The 19,863-nt window shown below is 47.0% G+C and overlaps 2 protein-coding genes across 4 annotated transcripts in view; one reads left to right on the top strand and one right to left on the bottom strand.

The window, feature by feature from the left end:
* The window catches only part of LOC137527897 (carcinoembryonic antigen-related cell adhesion molecule 3-like), a 239,944-nt gene that overhangs the window by 184,308 nt on the left and 35,773 nt on the right, over nucleotides 1-19,863 (bottom strand). The gene's annotated exons all lie outside the window — the stretch shown is intronic.
* LOC137527896 (uncharacterized) overlaps nucleotides 1-19,863 on the top strand; it is a 66,604-nt gene that overhangs the window by 29,885 nt on the left and 16,856 nt on the right. Inside the window, exon 5 of the mRNA XM_068248944.1 lies at nucleotides 650-857. Within this exon, the coding sequence (XP_068105045.1) occupies nucleotides 650-857 (208 nt within the window). The remainder of the gene's footprint in view (nucleotides 1-649; nucleotides 858-19,863) is intronic.

The raw sequence follows: 19,863 nt of genomic DNA on the forward strand, positions 1-19,863 counted from the left end.
GCAGGTGATATCTGTGGAAGGAGATGCTGCTTGCTTTTTTGACAGTTGGAAAAAGCTGTTATTTCCCACAATGCAACAGGGCTCCCACAGTGTGATGTCAGTACCTAGGTGCTGACATCACACTGTGGGAGGGGTTTCACCACAATATCAGCCATACAGAGCCCACTGATGATTTATTCGGAGAAAGGTAAAGATTTTGCATGGGAAAGGGGGTATCAGCTACTGACTGGGATAAAGTTTATTCCTTGGTTACAGTTCCTCTTTAAAGCGGATTCAGAAGTCTTCTCTGCTCTAAAAGATATGCAACAGCATAATAACCTTTTAAACAAAAACATTTCTTTGTTACACCTGATACAAATCCTAAAATAAACCTGCAGTGCTTCTACTTCCTGATTCATTAACACCCTGGGCTTTCAAATGAGCTTATCTGCCATCTCTGCCATGGCAGTCATGTGACACAGGGGAGGGATCAAGTAACAACTTGTGATTAGACACAAATGAGGGGGAATTAAACAGGCTAAACACTCTAAATACATACAGGGTGCATTGATCTATGTTTTCCTTCTGTCCTGTGCAAGAGTTCAGGTCCACTTTTATCTAGTTATTGTTATTTGAAGGCGTAGTAATGGCATTTGTTGTTTTTTTACAGCCAGAAATTACCGGGTTGACAGCGTGAAGCAATGCTGCCTAAATGGCTCTGAGCACTATGGAAAGCACTGGCAGTGTAACAAAGGACAGGCTGAAATAAAGAAAGGGCGGAGGATGCCATGCTCACAGGCTTTTGAAGTATGCTGCAAACAAACAAAATTGTTTTATGAAAAGAAATCGTCTGTTGGACACACTATAATGCGTCCAGGGTATGTAATGTCTATCGTCTGTTCATGTTCATCTTCTATGATAAGAGCAGGCCCGACTTTACATCACAGGAGCCTATAGGAACAGATGTCCTGACATCTTCACCCTCCATGAACCTTCAAACCCCCGCCGAGCCGCACTGCAAGTGTGCTGGCTGTCCCAGATGTCACTTCTCCCTTACTTCCCTTGCCCAGCGTAGGTAGCTGCAGGTGCCCCTTAACCTGCCTGGCGTTCTATTAAGATCGCCAGGCAGGCTGCGGGAGGGTTTTTTTTGAATAAAAAAAAAACTATTTCATGCAGCCAACTGAAAGTTGGCTGCATGAAAGCCCACTAGAGGGCGCTCCGGAGGCGTTCTTCCGATCGCCTCCGGCGCCCAGAATAAACAAGGAAGGCCGCAATAAGCGGCCTTCCTTGTTTTGCTTATATCGTCGCCATAGCGACGAGCGGAGTGACGTCATCGACGTCAGCCGACGTCCTGACGTCAGCCGCCTCCGATCCAGCCCTTAGCGCTGGCCGGAACTTTTTGTTCCGGCTACGCTGGGCTCAGGCGGCTGGGGGGACCCTCTTTCGCCGCTGCTCGCGGCGGATCGCCGCAGAGCGGCGGCGATCAGGCAGCACACGCGGCTGGCAAAGTGCCGGCTGCGTGTGCTGCACTTTATTTGAGCCAAATCGGCCCAGCAGGGCCTGAGCGGCAGGCTCCGGCGGTACTGGACGAGCTGAGCTCGTCCAGACCGCCCAGCAGGTTAGTATCAGGTAGCCAGAGGCAGTGCTAGTATTAAGAAGCTAGAGGTGCCCCCAACTACGGTGACCATACGTCCCGCTTTACCCGGGACGCGTCCCGCCTTTGGGGGGCGCTGTCCCAGGCTGCATGAGGTCCCGGGAAACGTCCCGCTTTTAGCAGCGGGACGTCCCGGCCTCGGGACTCTGGCCACCGTACAATGAACTAGCCGCAGCCTCTACTAGACGCTGCGCTAGTTCATTCCCCGCAGCCCCGCTCCAGCCTGCATTGTTCTCCTCCGGCAGGCACAGGCAGAGCAGGGCTACGGGAAGATGGCGTCCGGAGGCGGAGCCCTGTATTGGAGACTATTTGTCTCCAGTACAGGGCACCGCCTCCGGACACCATCTTGCCGTAGCCCTACTCTGCCTGTGAGAGGCTGAGCGGGAGATTAAAGATCGTCCAGGCCAGGGGGAGCTGCACCTGAGGCACCAGAGGCCGGCTGCGTGAGGGGACGTCTTCTGCCAGGTGAGTAAATGCTTTTTCTTGCAGGTGAAGTGTTTGCCGACATTGTGTTCATTTTGTACTGACATGTTTGCCCGCAGTGCATTTATCTTGTACTGACATGTTTGGCCGCATTGCGTGTATTTTGTACTGACATGTTTGCCCGCAGTGCGTTTATCTTGTACTGACATGTTTGGCCGCATTGCGTGTATTTTGTACTGACATGTTTGCCCGCAGTGCGTTTATCTTGTACTGACATGTTTGCCCGCAGTGCGTTTATCTTGTACTGACATGTTTGCCCGCAGTGCGTTTATCTTGTACTGACATGTTTGTCCGCAGTGCGTTTATCTTGTACTGACATGTTTGCCCGCAGTGCGTTTATCTTGTACTGACATGTTTGTCCGCAGTGCGTTTATCTTGTACTGACATGTTTGCCCGCAGTGCGTTTATCTTGTACTGACATGTTTGCCCGCAGTGCGTTTATCTTGTACTGACATGTTTGCCCGCAGTGCGTTTATCTTGTACTGACATGTTTGCCCGCAGTGCGTTTATCTTGTACTGACATGTTTGCCCGCAGTGCATTTATCTTGTACTTACATGTTTGCCCGCAGTGCGTTTATCTTGTACTGACATGTTTGCCCGCAGTGCGTTTATCTTGTACTGACATGTTTGCCCGCAGTGCGTTTATCTTGTACTGACATGTTTGCCCGCAGTGCGTTTATCTTGTACTGACATGTTTGCCCGCAGTGCGTTTATCTTGTACTGACATGTTTGCCCGCAGTGCGTTTATCTTGTACTGACATGTTTGCCCGCAGTGCGTTTATCTTGTACTGACATGTTTGCCCGCAGTGCGTTTATCTTGTACTGACATGTTTGCCCGCAGTGCGTTTATTTTGTACTGACATGTTTGCCCGCAGTGCGTTTATTTTGTACTGACATGTTTGCCCGCAGTGCGTTCATTTTGTACTGACATGTTTGCCCGCAGTGCGTTCATTTTGTACTGACATGTTTGCCCCCATTGCGTTTATTTTGTACTGACATGTTTGCCCCCATTGCGTTTATTTTATGCTGACATGTTGCCCGCAATGCGATTATTTTGTGCTGAAATGTTGCCCGCAATGTGTTTATTTTGTGCTGAAATGTTGCCCATTGCGTTTATTTTGTGGTGTCTGGGGTAACTGTTGCTGCATTTATTATTTAATGGTCATAGTTGGCTGTGTTTGCTGCTTTGGGGTTATGGCATACTATTAAATAGCATCACACAGTTTCTGCACACCTATGATGTGAATCCACGTTTGACCACATCACGGCGTAAACACTGCTTTCTTATGCCTCGCTGTTGCATCATTCTGTTAGCTCCCCCCATAGAATGTCATGACCACGCCCATTTTTCATGCGCGCTGCAGACACCAAATTTTTCGGCGCGGCCGCCCCCCCCCCCTCCCAATTCCCCCCGTCCCAGGTTGAGCCTACAAAAATCTGGTCACTCTACCCCAACTGAAGGGAAATCTTGTTAGTGGAATGCAGAGAGCAGGGCAACTCTAATTTATGCTCTGCTCGGGACTCTGCATAGGGAAGGAGGGAGGCACTAGGGCAGGGGTAGGGAACCTTGGCTCTCCGGCTGTGATAAAACTACAAATCCCAGCATGCATTTGCCTTTATTATCCATGACTGTGCCTGTCAGACTCCTGCAATGCCTTGTGGGACTTGTAGTTCCTTAACGGCTGGAGAGCCAAGGTTCCCTACCCCTGCACTAGGGGATGGGAGTGAGCCGCCTTTCAATCATCAGGCGCCTGTAGGCACGAGCCTACAATGCCTTATGGTAAATCCGGCCCTGGATAAGAGTCTTAGTAATGTTATTATAAAATGACTTACATTCATATATTTTAGTATTATTATTATTGATTTATATAGCAGAGGTATGGGGGAGAAATACATTTATTAACCAGTTAGAGACCACCGATAGTTAAAACTACAGCCCGCTTGTGGCCACCTAAGCCCGATGATGCGGCCTAGTGTTAATGTCGCCGGCTCCCCAGCATAGGACACAATAACGCATTCACACCGGCACAGACACCCACCGTGGAAAGACAGTGGAGTCCCATACATCAGTCAGTGGCCGTTTTCATTGGCTGCTGACCTCCTGATCACTGTGAGCCAATCACAGAGAGTGAAGAAAAGAAAAAAAAGCCTCTGGTCCTTAAAGGGACCAGAGGCTTTGGTCTGAGATGAGTTAACTTGTAAGAACCACGATACAGGTGAAACTCAAAAAAATTGAATATCTTGCAAAAGTCCATTTATTTCAGTAATTCAACTTAAAAAGGTGAAACTAAGCAATCGCAAACGCTGTAGTGGAAAAGGGCCCTAAAGCAGTATATCCCATCCAAGCAGGCAAGGTATGGGGTTATATTCTATAAGGTATGTGAAAGCAGCACTGGCTACACGTACGCCTTCCGAATCTACAAAGGCATAGGCAGTGTTTTACAGCCAGCTGGGTGCCCACAATAGATAGGCACCAGTGGGAAAATAGTTGTGGGGCTCATCAACTCACTACTCCACCAAGGCTTCTGTAATGATATATGCAGTGTGGTGGCATACAGGACAGGGTAGCCATCTTAAAGGAACACTCCAGCAAAAAAAGAAAGCAGTTAAAATCTGACAGAACCAACAGGTTTTGCACTAGTCCATTTCCTCATGGGAGATTTTGAGGGTTTTGTTTTCAAAAGCCTTTCCTAAATGGCAGTTCAACTGCCAAAACGGTAAGATACCAGCCAACTTCCCTACTCAATTGCACACTATTTTGGCAGTTAGACTTAGCAACTGCTGTTCAGGAAATGCTGAGTAGATTCAGAGAATTCCCCATGAGGAGATGGACCAGTCCAAAACCTGTCGGTTCTGTCAGATTTTAGCTGCTTAGTTTTTTTGCGATAGTGGTCCTTTAACCACTCCTCCCCCTCCCCCCCCTTTCTTACCACCAACACAGCTTTCTGTTGTTGAGCTCTGATTGCTGCTGCAGGCTGTTTTTTTATAATGTATTTATAGGGTTTTTGTTAATAAATTATACTGCCTTTTTATATTTTTTTAAATCCCCTCCCTCCCCCCGCCAGCCAATCACAGCGATCGGCTCTCATAGACATCAGCCTATGAGAGCAGATTTCTCTCTTTGTAAATAGATGGCGATTTCGCCATCTAACAGTCTCTAAGCAGTGATCACCGCTGGGAGGCTGATGACGGAGCAGAGCTCCGTCATTTAAGCAGGGATGCGCGCATTGGCACACTGGCATAACAATAGGGGAAGCAGCCCCTGCCCCGCGTGGGGGCCCGGGGCCCCCCCTGGGGCCTACTCATAGCAGCTTTGTGGGGGCAGGAGGGGTCGCAGCATGAGGGGAGAGCTTTGCACATCAGCGGGGAGGGGGGACAGCCCCCCCTCACCTTGGGCTCTCCCCTTTGCGCTCCCCTCCTGCATCTATCTAAGTGTCAGCGGCGGCGGCAGCTATAATTACCTCCATTCACCACGGAGGTCTCCGATCTGCAGCCCTTGCAGATTGGAGACCTCCGGTGGTGAATGGAGGTAATTATAGCTGCCTCCGCCGCTGCTGCCACTTAGACAGATGCAGGAGGGGAGAGCCCGAGGTGAGGGAGGGGGGGACCTTTCCCCTCCCCGCTGATATGCGAAGCTCTCCCCTCATGCTGCGACCCCTCCTGCTTCCCCAAAACGGTCATGAGCGGGCCCCAAGGGGGAGGGGGTCCCCGCTCAAATTCTTTCAGGGGGGCCCGGGGACTTCTAGTTACACCCCTGCATTGGTGAACATGATCTCCTGCAAAACATGTCCCCAGGACTGCACGCAAATTGGCGTTAGGCAGTCCTGGGGCTGCTGCCACATTCACGCCAATTGATGTGACGCGGTCTTTAAAGGGACTCCGAGCTCATCTAAAAAATAAAAGTTGTACTCACCAGGGGCTTTCTCCAGCCCAGTGCTGGTCGGGAGGTCCCACGCCGGCGTCCTGGCTCCTCTTCCGCATATGACGCGAGACGGCCGGCGTGTGACGTAATCCGCGTCACATGCGGAAGGAGCAGCCTGACACGCGGGAGAGTGTCGCCCGGGCTGCGGCCTGTCAGCCATTCCGGAGCGGGGAGAAGGAGAGGAGCCAGGACGCCGGCGTGGGACCTCCCGACCAGCACTGGGCTGGAGAAAGCCCCAGGTGAGTACAGCTTATTTTTTTGATGAGCTCGGAGTCACTTTAAAGAGACACTGAAGCGAAAAAAAAATTATGATATTATGATTTGTATGTGTAGTACAGCTAAGAAATAAAACATTAAGATCAGATACATCAGTCTAATTGTTTCCAGTACAGGAAGAGTTAAGAAACTCCAGTTGTTATCTCTATGCAAAAAAGCTATTAAGCTCTACGACTTTCAAAGTCCTAGAGAGGGCTGTTATCTGACTTTTATTATCTCAACTGTTTTATTTTTCTCTGGCAGAGGAGAGGTCATTAGTTCACAGACTGCTCTGAAAGAATCATTTTGAATGCTGAGTGTTGTGTAATGTGCACATATTAGAGAATGATGCAATGTTAGTAAAAACACTATATACCTGAAAATAAAAATATGAGAACATTTTCTTTGCTGCTAATCTTCTAGTAATTATTCATAGTACACAACCAATTCACTATATCATAGTAAAAGGACCACTATCATGAAAAAGTAGGCAGTTGAAATCTGACAGAACCAACAGGTTTTGGGTCAGTCCATCTCAGGGGTCTAGTCCTGGGAAAAGAGGTGAGTGGACTCACCCCAACCCTGACCCCCCCCCCCCCCCCCCCACGTGCGGCGCGCCAAAAGATGGGCATGGTCATGCAACAGAATGTGGGTGTGGTCATGGGTGGGGCCAAATATACATGACGTTAGCAGTGCTGTAAAAGGTCTGCCGGGGGAAGTTTGAGCTCTGCCATGGTGTTTCCCCCCAAAATATATGTAATCTGACAGCATTTCACAAAAAATACACGTAATCTGGCAGAGGTTCTTCCAAAATACAGATAATATGGCAGTGGTTCCCCAAAATAGATGTAATCTGGCAGCAGCGGTTTTCCCAACATACAGATAATCTGGCAGTAGCGGTTCCCCAAAAATACAGATAATCTGGCAGCACTCCTCGCAAAAGAATGTACCCCCAGTATAGGTATCCAGGTCTATAGGTATCACCAGTATAAGTAGCCAGCTCTATAGGTGTCCCTAGAATAGGTAGCCAGGTCTTTAGGTGTCCCCAGAATAAGTAGCCAGGTGTATAGATGTCCCCAGAATACAGTGGCTTGCAAAAGTATTCTGCCCCCTTGAAGTTTTCCACATTTTGTCACATTACTGCTACAAACATGAATCAATTTTATTGGAACTTCACATGAAAGACCAATACAAAGTTGTGTACACGTGAGAAGTGAAACAAAAATCATACATGATTCCAAACATTTTTTACAAATCAATAACTGCAAAGTGGGATGTGCGTAATTATTCGGCCCCCTTTGGTCTGAGTGCAGTCAGTTGCCCATAGACATTGCCTGATGAGTGCTAATGACCAAATAGAGTGCACTTATGTGTAATCTAATGTCAGTACAAATACAGCTGCTCTGTGACGGCCTCAGAGGTTGTCTAAGAGAATCTTAGGAGCAACAACACCATGAAGTCCAAAGAACAAACCAAAGCAGGCTTAGGCTACAATAAGATTTCCAAAGCCTAGACAATTCCACAGAGCACTGTTCAAGCGATAATTCAGAAATGGAAGGAGTATGGCACAACTGTAAACCTACCAAGACAAGGCCATCCACCTAAACTCACAGGCCGAACAAGGAGAGCGCTGATCAGAAATGCAGTCAAGAGGCCCATGGTGACTCTGGACGAGCTGCAGAGATCTACAGCTCAGGTGGGGAAATCTGTCCATAGGACAACTATTAGTCATGCACTGCACAAAGTTGGCTCTTATGGAAAAGTGACAAGAAGAAAGGCATTGTTAACAGAAAAGCATAAGAAGTCCCGTTTGCAGTTTGCCACAAGCCATGTGGGGGACACAGCAACCATGTGAAAGAAAGTGCTCTGGTCGGATGAGACCAAAATGGAACTTTTCGGCCAAAATGCAAAACGCTATGTGTGGCATAAAACTAACACTGCACATCACTCTGAACACACTCAGGGCCGGGCCGAGGCATAGGCTGGAGAGGCTCCAGCCTCAGGGCGCAGTGTAAGAGGGGGCGCAGAATTCATTCAGCTGTCATTCCTAATTGTGTTTGAAGCAGAAAGAAATAAGAAAAGGGGATACATGGCAGTGACTGCAAGCCAGATAACTACATATTAACCACTTGCCGACCGCCTACTTCATATTGGCGGCGGCAAAGTGGCAGCCCCAGGACCACGTAACGCAGATTGGCGTCAGGTCCTGGGGCACTCTCTGGCCGGGGATCGCGCGCTGGGATGCGCGCGCATCCACCGGCAATAGGCTCCGCCCACCCGCGACGTCAACCCGCCGGCCAATCGGAAGCGCCGGCGGGTTGTTAACCCGACGATCCCCGGATAGGAAGTGTATAATACGCTTTGTAATGTTTACAAAGTGTATTATACAGGCTGCCTCCTGCCCTGGTGGTCCCAGTGTCCGAGGGACCACCAGGGCAGGCTGCAGCCACCCTAGTCTGCACCCAAACACACTGATCTGCCCCCCCTGCCCCCTGATCGCCCACAGTACCCCTCAGACCCCCCCCTGCCCACCCCCCAGACCACCATTTGCACACAATCACCCCCCTAATCACCCATCAATCACTCCCTGTCACTATCTGTCAACGCTATTTTTTTTTTTAGTCCCTAAACTGCCCCCTGCTCCCTCCTGATCACCCCCCCACCCCTCAGATTCTCCCCAGACCCCCCCAGACCCTCCCCCCCCCTGTGTACTGTATGCATCTATCCCCCCTGATCACCTGTCAATCACCCGTCAATCACCCATCAATCACCCGTCAATCACCCGTCAATCACCCCCTGTCACTGCCACCCATCAATCAGCCCCTAACCTGCCCCTTGCGGGCAATCTGATCACCCACCCACACCAATAGATCGCCCGCAGATCCGACATCAGATCACCTCCCAAATCCATCGTTTACATCTATTCTCTCCTCTAAACACCCACTAATTACCCATCAATCACCCATCAATCACCCCCTATCACCACCTGTCACTGTTACCCATCAGATTAGACCCTTGCGGGCACCCAATCGCCCGCCCACACGCTCAGATTGCCCTCAACCCCCCCCCCCCCTTATCGATTCGCCAGTGCATTATTTACATCCGTTCTTCCCTGTAATAACCCACTGATCACCTGTCAATCACCCCCTGTCACTGCCACCCATCAATCACCCCCTGTCACTGCCACCCATCAATCAGCCCCTAACCTGCCCCTTGCGGGCAATCTGATCACCCACCCACACCAATAGATCGCCCGCAGATCCGACATCAGATCACCTCCCAAATCCATCGTTTACATCTATTCTCTCCTCTAAACACCCACTAATTACCCATCAATCACCCATCAATCACCCCCTATCACCACCTGTCACTGTTACCCATCAGATTAGACCCTTGCGGGCACCCAATCGCCCGCCCACACGCTCAGATTGCCCTCAACCCCCCCCCCCCCCCCCCTTATCGATTCGCCAGTGCATTATTTACATCCGTTCTTCCCTGTAATAACCCACTGATCACCTGTCAATCACCCCCTGTCACTGCCACCCATCAATCACCCCCTGTCACTGCCACCCATCAATCAGCCCCTAACCTGCCCCTTGCGGGCAATCTGATCACCCACCCACACCAATAAATCGCCCGCAGATCCGACATCAGATCACCTCCCAAATCCATCGTTTACATCTATTCTCTCCTCTAAACACCCACTAATTACCCATCAATCACCCATCAATCATCCCCCTATCACCACCTGTCACTGTTACCCATCAGATTAGACCCTTGCGGGCACCCAATCGCCCGCCCACACGCTCAGATTGCCCTCAACCCCCCCCCCTTATCGATTCGCCAGTGCATTATTTACATCCGTTCTTCCCTGTAATAACCCACTGATCACCTGTCAATCACCCCCTGTCACTGCCACCCATCAATCACCCCCTGTCACTGCCACCCATCAATCAGCCCCTAACCTGCCCCTTGCGGGCAATCTGATCACCCACCCACACCAATAGATCGCCCGCAGATCCGACATCAGATCACCTCCCAAATCCATCGTTTACATCTATTCTCTCCTCTAAACACCCACTAATTACCCATCAATCACCCATCAATCACCCCCTATCACCACCTGTCACTGTTACCCATCAGATTAGACCCTTGCGGGCACCCAATCGCCCGCCCACACGCTCAGATTGCCCTCAAACCCCCCCTTATCGATTCGCCAGTGCATTATTTACATCCGTTCTTCCCTGTAATAACCCACTGATCACCTGTCAATCACCCCCTGTCACTGCCACCCATCAATCACCCCCTGTCACTGCCACCCATCAATCAGCCCCTAACCTGCCCCTTGCGGGCAATCTGATCACCCACCCACACCAATAGATTGCCCGCAGATCCGACATCAGATCACCTCCCAAGCGCAGTGTTTACATCTATTCTCTCCTCTAAACACCCACTAATTACCCATCAATCACCCCCTATCACCACCTGTCACTGTTACCCATCAGATTAGACCCTAATCTGCCCCTTGCGGGCACCCAATCACCCGCCCACACCTCAGAACGCCCTCAGACCCCAGCCCTGATCACCTCGCTAGTGCATTGCTTGCATCTATTTCCCCCCTCTAATCACACCTTGAGACACCCATAAATCACCTCCTGTCACCCCCTAGCACACCTACCCATCAGATCAGGCCCTAATTTGCCCCGTGTGGGCCCTGATCACTCGGCCAAACCCTCAGATCCCCCTCAGACCCCCTTCCGATCACCTCCCCAGTGCATTGATTGCATCTATTTTCCCCTCTAACCGCCCCCTGAGACACCCATCAATCACCTCCTGTCACCCCCCTAGCACTCCTATCCATCAGATCAGGCCCAATTCATCCTGTCATCTAAGAGGCCACCCTGCTTATGACCGTTTCCACAAAATTTGCCCCCTCATAGACCACCTGTCATCAAAATTTGCAGATGCTTATACCCCTGAACAGTCATTTTGAGAAATTTGGTTTCCAGACTACTCACAGTTTTGGGCCCGTAAAATGCCAGGGCAGTATAGGAACCCCACAAGTGACCCCATTTTAGAAAGAAGACACCCCAAGGTATTCTGTTAGGTGTATGATGAGTTCATAGAAGATTTTATTTTTTGTCAAAAGTTAGCGGAAATTGGATTTTTATTGTTTTTTTCACAAAGTGTCATTTTTCACTAACTTGTGACAAAAAATAAAATCTTCTATGAACTCACCATACCCCTAACGGAATACCTTGGGGTGTCGTCTTTCTAAAATGGGGTCACTTGTGGGGTTCCTATACTGCCCTGGCATTTTAGGGGCCCTAAACCGTAGGGAGTAGTCTAGAAAACAAATGCCTCAAAATGACCTGTGAATAGGACGTTGGGCCCCTTAGCGCACCTAGGCTGCAAAAAAGTGTCACACATGTAGTATTGCCATACTCAGGAGAAGTAGTATAATGTGTTTTGTGGTGTATTTTTACACATACCCATGCTGGGTGGGAGAAATCTCTCTGTAAATGGACAATTGTGTGTAAAAAAAAATCAAAAATGTGTCATTTACAGAGATATTTCTCCCACCCAGCATGGTTATATGTAAAAATACACCACAAAACACATTATACTACTTCTTCTGAGTACGGCGATACCACATGTGTGACACTTTTTTGCAGCCTAACTGTGCTAAGGGGCCCAAAGTCCAATGAGTACCTTTAGGATTTCACAGGTCATTTTGAGACATTTGGGTTCAAGACTACTCCTCACGGTTTAGGGCCCCTAAAATGCCAGGGCAGTATTGGAACCCCACAAATGACCCCATTCTAGAAAGAAGACACCCCAAGGTATTCCGTTAGGAGTATGGTGAGTTCATAGAAGATTTTATTTTTTGTCACAAGTTAGCGGAAATTGATATGTATTGTTTTTTTTTTCACAAAGTGTCATTTTCCGCTAACTTGTGACAAAAAAAAAATCTTCTATGAACTCACCATACCCCTAACGGAATACCTTGGGGTGTCTTCTTTCTAAAATGGGGTCACTTGTGAGGTTCCTATACTGCCCTGGCATTTTAGGGGCCCTAAACCGTGAGGAGTAGTCTAGAATCCAAATGCCTCAAAATGACCTGTGAATAGGACGTTAGGCCCCTTAGCGCACCTAGGTTGCAAAAAAGTGTCACACATGTGGTATCGCCGTACTCAGAAGAAGTAGTATAATGTGTTTTGAGGTGTATTTTTATACATACCCATGCTGGGTGGGAGAAATCTCTCATTAAATGGACAATTGTGTGTAAAAAAAATCAAATAATTGTCATTTACAGAGATATTTCTCCCACCTAGCATCTGTATGTGTAAAAATACACCCCAAAACACATTATACTACTTCTCCTGAGTACGGCGGTACCACATGTGTGGCACTTTTTTGCACCCGAAGTGCGCTAAGGGGCCCAAAGTCCAATGAGTACCTTTAGGATTTCACAGGTCATTTTGCGACATTTGGTTTCAAGACTACTCCTCACGGTTTAGGGCCCCTAAAATGCCAGGGCAGTATAGGAACCCCACAAATGACCCCATTTTAGAAAGAAGACACCCCAAGGTATTCCGTTAGGAGTATGGTGAGTTCATAGAAGATTTTATTTTTGTCACAAGTTAGCAGAAAATGACACTTTGTGAAAAAAAAACAATTCAAATCAATTTCCGCTAACTTGTGACAAAAAAAAAAAATCTTCTATGAACTCACCATCCTCCTAATGGAATACCTTGGGGTGTCTTCTTTCTAAAATGGGGTAATTTGTGGGATTCCTATACTGTCCTGGCATTTTAGGGGCCCTAAACCGTGAGGAGCAGTCTTGAAACGAAATTTCTCAAAATGACCTGTGAAATCCTAAAGGTACTCATTGGACTTTGGGCCCCTTAGCGCAGTTAGGGTGCAAAAAAGTGCCACACATGTGGTATCGCCGTACTCAGGAGAAGTAGTATAATGTGTTTTGGGGTGTATTTTTCCACATACCCATGCTGAGTGGGAGAAATATCTCTATAAATTGACAATTGTGTGTAAAAAAAATAAAACAATTGTCATTTACGGAGATATTTCTCACACCCAGCATGGGTATGTGTAAAAATACACCCCAAAACACATTATACTACTTCTCCTGAGTACGGCAATACCACATGTGTGGCACTTTTTTGCAGCCTAACTGCGCTAAGGGGCCCAAAGTCCAATGAGCATCTTTAGGCTTTACAGGGGTGCTTACAATTAGGCACCCCCCAAAATGCCAGGACAGTGAACACACCCCACAAATGACCCCATTTTGGAAAGTAGACACTTCAAGGTATTCAGAGAGTAGCATAGTGAGTCCGTGGCAGATTTCATTTTTTTTTGTCGCAAGTTAGAAGAAATGGAAACTTTTTTTTTTTTTTTTTTTTGTTACAAAGTGTCATTTTCCGCTAACTTGTGACAAAAAATAAAATCTTCTATGAACTCACCATGCCTCTCACTGAATACTTTGGGATGTCTTCTTTCCAAAATGGGGTCATTTGGGGGGGATTTGTACTATCCTGGAATTTTAGCCCCTCATGAAACCTGACAGGTGCGCAGAAAAGTCAGAGATGCTTGAAAATGGGAAAATTCACTTTTGGCACCATAGTTTGTAAACGCTATAACTTTTACCCAATCCAATAAATATACACTGAATGTTTTTTTTTTTATCAAAGACATGTAGCAGAATAACTTTCGCGCTCAAATGTATAGGAAATTTTACTTTATTTGAAAAATGTCAGCACAGAAAGTTAAAAAAGTCATTTTTTGACAAAATTCATGTCTTTTTTGATGAATATAATAAAAAGTAAAACCCGCAGCAGCAATCAAATAGCACCGAAAGAAAGCTGTATTAGTGACAAGAAAAGGAGGTAAAATTCATTTAGGTGGTAGGTTGTATGACTGAGCAATAAACCGTGAAAGCTGCAGTGGTCCGAATGGAAAAAAAGGCTCTGGTCCTTAAGGGGTTTTATGACTGCAGTCCTTAGGTGGTTAAGGTGTTGGGGAGGTTGTGGGCCCTGTGGCGCCTCTTAGTCTAATAGCAATTAGTGTGTGACGGCTGGGGTGGCAGGGATGGAGGGGCGCACTTTGGTGTCTCAGCCTTGGGTGCTGGAGGACCTTGTCCCGGCTCTGAACACACTATCCCCACTGTCAAATATGATGGTGGCAGCATCATGGTCTGGGGGTGCTTCTCTTTAGCAGGGACAGGGATGCTGGTCAAAGTTGATAGGAAGATGGATGGAAATGTATGCCCAGCCATGGGGGGAGAGGGTGCAGCAGCCAGGACGGGGAGGCAGTGGGCGACAGGAAGGGGGGGTCACCCCTCCTCCCTCACTTGGGTCCCCCGTCCCCGCTCCCCCTCTGGCTACACAAAACTTGTTAAAATGTATAGCGCCAGCAAGCGGGAGCTTACCTTCTTCCTCTGCTCGCCGCTTGACTTCCTGCAATGCCGCCCTCTATACTTAGCGAGCGGAGGAAGTGTAGAGAATGTAAGCTCCCCGCTCGCCGCATACTTTACATTTTAACCCATTTTGCACAAATAGCTGGAGGGAGAGCAGGGACGGGGGACCCAGGTGAGGGAGGGGGGCAATCCACCTCCCCGCCAAACGCTGTCACCCCCGTCCTGGCTGCTACCTCCTCCAGCATGGCGGCCCCCTACCCAACCACAGGCTGTGACACAGAAACGGATCCTTTCCTGTGTCCAATTCTTCCTGTGGAGAGGGAGATCCGTTTTTACATTGCCCTTCACTACCCCTCCGTGTATGCGGGAGCGATCACGGTCCAGGAAAACGCTGCAAATCCGGACCGTCTGTTCAGGTTTATAAAATGTATCCCCTGAACGCAGCCGAATCTGTTTTTTTTTTTTTAAGTGAAGAAGGATGCTACTTTTAACATTGGTATCCGTGGCTCCATTTTTGATCTGGACCAAGTGTGAACCTACACTTAAAGATAATAAATATGGAAGCCTCCACATACCTCTCCCTTCAGTTGTCCTTTAAGTGAAATAAAAAAGATTTTAACTTACATGGGGCTTCTTGCAGCCCCCTGGATTCTTCCTGTGCTCACCAGACGTCCTGCTGATCCCTTCCGGCCAGCAGCGGAGACCCCCGCAAAGCTGGCCTGTCGCCCTGGGTACATCCCATGCATGGCTCTGAGCCACGCGCACCCCGATTGTGCTCCAGATACAGAGCATGCACAGTAGTAATTTCTGCATACTGCGCATGCGATCAGAGTGTGTGTGGCTCAGAGCAGCGCATGTGCAGTAGCCAGTGACTGGCTTCAACAGGCCAGTTTTGCAGGGATGACTCCCTGCAAAGCTGCAAGAAGCCCCAGGTAAATTAGGGTAAGGTAATCTTTTTTTTTTTTATTATTTCACTAAACTCCAGTAAAAATAATGTAATAAAAAAGTGCTTCATTTTTACAATAATTATGTATAAATGATTTAGTCAGTGTTTGCCCATTGTAAAATCTTTCCTCTCACTGATTTACATTCTGACATTTATCACATGGTGACATTTTTACTGCTGGCAGGTGATGTCAGTGGAAGGAGAAGCTGCTTGCTTTTTTCAAAGTTGGACCCAGCTATAAACAGCTGTTATTTCCCAAAATGCAATGGGGTTCACAGACAGGAAACTGGTCCTGACATCCCGCTGTGGGAGGGGTTTCACCACAATATCAGCCATACAGAGCCCCCTGATGAGCCGTTTGAGAAAAGGAAAAGATTTCTCATGAGAAAGGGGGTATCCGCTACTGACTGGGATGAAGTTCAATTGTTGGTCACGGTTTCTCTTTAAGTATTCCTTTAAGCCCCTCATTTATAACTCTGACCAAACTGCTCAACAAATTGACCCAAAACATCTGGAAAATAATATACGATTAAAAGAACGCATTTTCCTGACATAATCCCCCAAATGATGTCAAAGCAAAACCCAAGAGGAGGATGGACTCAAGGTACTTTTGCCCAAAATGCCCCTCAAAGCCAGCACTGTGCATTAAGGAGTGCATACCATACTCTTACTAATTATTAGGGTTCATTTGGGGGGGGGGGGGGGGGCTTGCTTTATTTTTATTTTTTTTGTTATTTTTATAACCTGGACTTATTTTCCTGGCCGTTTTCCCTTTCCTATATTTTTATGGCATCAGGGGCATTGCTAGGATCCAAGGAGATTCGGGGCACTTTGGAGCACTCCAGATGGAAAATGGGTGTGGCCACGCACCAGAATGTGGAAGTGGTTATGGGTGGAGCCAAATTTACATGAACTTAACAGCAGTCTAAGTAGGCCTGCCCAGCAAAATGTTGGATGAAGCCCCCCTCTCCATTAGCACAAACAAACAAAAAATGCAGCATATAACATAAATTGACAGTGTCACTTAAACATAACTACCGTATATTCCGGCGTATAAGATGACTGGGGATATAAGACAACCCCCCAACTTTACAAGTTAAAATATAGAGTTTGGGATATACTCACTGTATAGACTACGCACACCAAATTAAAAAAAAAACAAAACCCTCATATAATGGTGCTATGTATGAACAGATACTGGTGCTGTACTGTATGTGGTACCCAGTACACAACAGGATACAGGTGATTGACTGTTTGGATTGGTCAGCTCTCCTTGTCTACCTGTATGGAAGAATAGATTGTGCTGTGCCCCTAAAACACGCCTCTTTCACCCTTCTGGCCCTGCCCTTGTATCCTATTTACCTCCTTCTCTGCCTCTCTGATCTTGCACATGTGTGCCTGCGCCGCTTCACTACAGTCCTCAGCAGCGATATCTGAGAGGCGGTTACAGGATAGGGCGTATCACCCGGCATAAATGTCACCCGGCGTATAAGACGACCTCTGACTTTTCAGAAGATTTTTAAGGGTTAAAAAGTAGTCTTATACGCCAGAATATACAGTAGGTAGTTACTTGGCTTGTGTGCTGGCAGTACTGGCTTTCTGCTAGGCGGGCTGGCCTGCCACCATAGCATTCCCTGACCTTCTAGTGGACCCCTTACCATGCTCCCATGGGCCTCTTATTCAGGCACCAAAGCTCCCGGCATGACCCCATAGAAGAACCACAGCTCCCTGCATGCCCCCATAAAGGCATCACAGTGCCCAGCATGGCACCACAGCACCTAGTATGCCCACATAGAGGCACCACAGCACCCAGCATACCTCTGACTGATGTACCACAGCTCCCAGCATGCCCACCATTGAGGCAACTCAGCTTAATCTGCCTGGAGGACATCCGGGGCACGTGCCACTAATCTTTTGGGCTTGCAACGCCCCTGCATGGCACTTACTGTGCCTTGAAGCAGCTCACATTTGGCCTACCACTATATTTAAGGTTGTCGGAGGAAACTTGATGCTTGGGGGAACCCCAAGCTACAAAATGTAATGTAGGACCCTGCTGCAAGATGAGAGTGTTAACCACATGCTTAAAGGACAACTGTAGTGAGAGGCATAATGAGGCTGTCCAATATCAGTTGCCTGGTCGCCATCCTGATCTATTTGGCTGCAGCAGTGTCTGAATCACACCAGACATAAGCATGCAGCTAATCTTGTCAGATATGACAATGTCATAAACACCTGATCTGCTGCATGCTTGTTTAGGGTCTATGGCTAAAATGATTAAAGCCAGAGGATCAGCAGGACTGCCAGGCAACTGGTATTGCTTAAAAGGAAATAAGTAATACATTTGGCAGCCTCCATATACCTCTCACTTCAGTTGCCCTTTAACTCTACAGTAAAACCCATCTCCCATCTTCTGACCATTGGATTTGCCTTGGCTACTCATCTGTGGCTTAATCCTGCTAGACCTCCAATGCTAAGTTCAAATGTAATTATCATCGCTGTTACATATTCAAATTAGCTACAATTGGCTTCATTGTAACTAGGACAAATGTAAGAATAGATGTTGGTGTGTTTTAAAGCTTGGACTGATGTCACATGAAAAATATGTAGAGAGAAACTCAATCCCCCCCCCCCCCCCAAAAGGTAATTTTCAAATTACAGTGACACTTGGGAAAGTTTAAGCAACACTATATGAGCAGGCAGCTCACAAAACACCCACCATTTGTGACCTTTTTATGATGTCCAATCTCTCCTGGGAGAGATTCTTATGCAAACAAATAATGGCGCTCAAACATTTAGTGCAAAAAACAAAAAGAAAATAATCGCAATGTTTCACTAGAAGATAATCGTAATGCAGCAACGTCTCTCCAGAAAATAATCGTAATGCAGCAATGTTTCACCCGAAAATAATTGTAATGTGGCAATGTGTTTCACCAGAAAATAATCGTAATGCGGCAATGTTTCACCAGAAAATAACGTAATGCAGCAATGTTTCACCAAAAAATTATCATAATGCGGCAATGTTTCACTAGAAGATAATCGTAATGCAGCAATGTTTCACCAGAAAATAATCGTAATGCGGCAATTTTTCTCTAGTAAATTATCGTAATGTGGCAATGTTTCACCAGAAAATAATCATAATGCATCAATGTTTCACCCGAAAATAATTGTAATGTGGCAATGTTTCACCCGAAAATAATTGTAATGTGGCAATGTGTTTCACCAGAAAATAATCGTAATGCGGCAATGTTTCACCAGAAAATAACATAATGCAGCAATGTTTCACCAAAAAATTATCATAATGTGGCAATGTTTCACCAGAAAATAATCGTAATGCGGCAATTTTTCTCTAGTAAATAATCGTAATGTGGCAATGTTTCACCAGAAAATAATCGTAATATAGCAATGTTTCATTAGAAAATAATCGTAATGCAGCAATGTTTCTCACAAAAATAATCATTTGCGGCAATGTTTCACCAGAAAATAATCGTAATGAGCAATGTTTCACTAGAAAATAATCATAATGTAGCAATGTTTCCCCAGAAAATATTCGTAATGCAGCGATCTTTTACCATAAAACCAGAAACATTGCTACATTACAATTATTTTCTGGTGAAACATTGCCACATTATGATTATTTTCTGGTGAAACATTGGGATTGGCTGTTGCACTGTGGGCTTTACCAATCTCCTATTATGCCAAAGGTTATATATAAAGGTAAAATAGAACTGCCCTCTCTGATTAGCTGTACATTGGCTGACCAGGCCCTCTGTGCATTTCCTACCCTTGGCTTATACATGAGTCAATCATTTTTTCCTGGAAGTTTAGGTAAAAGTTGGGGGTCGGTCTATACTCGGGTCGGCATATACACAAGTATATATGGTATGTAACTATGAAAACACATTTTAAGTGAATGTTATGTCAGAGATTTATGCCACTTTAAAGAGGAACTTTAACCAAGGATTGAACTTCATCCCAATCAGTAACTGATACCCCCTTTCCCACCTGAAATCTTCACCTTTTCACAAAAAAATCATAGAGTGGTCTGTATGACTGACACTGTGGTGAAGCCCCTCCCACAGTGTGATGTCATGACCATGGTCCTGACAGTTTGCTGTCTGTGAACCACGTTGCATTGTGGGAAATAACAGATGTTTCCAACTGCCAAGTAAGCAATATCTCCCTCTGTGCAT

Source organism: Hyperolius riggenbachi, chromosome 8, assembly GCF_040937935.1.
Source record: "Hyperolius riggenbachi isolate aHypRig1 chromosome 8, aHypRig1.pri, whole genome shotgun sequence".
In the NCBI taxonomy this organism is placed as follows: domain Eukaryota; kingdom Metazoa; phylum Chordata; class Amphibia; order Anura; family Hyperoliidae; genus Hyperolius; species Hyperolius riggenbachi.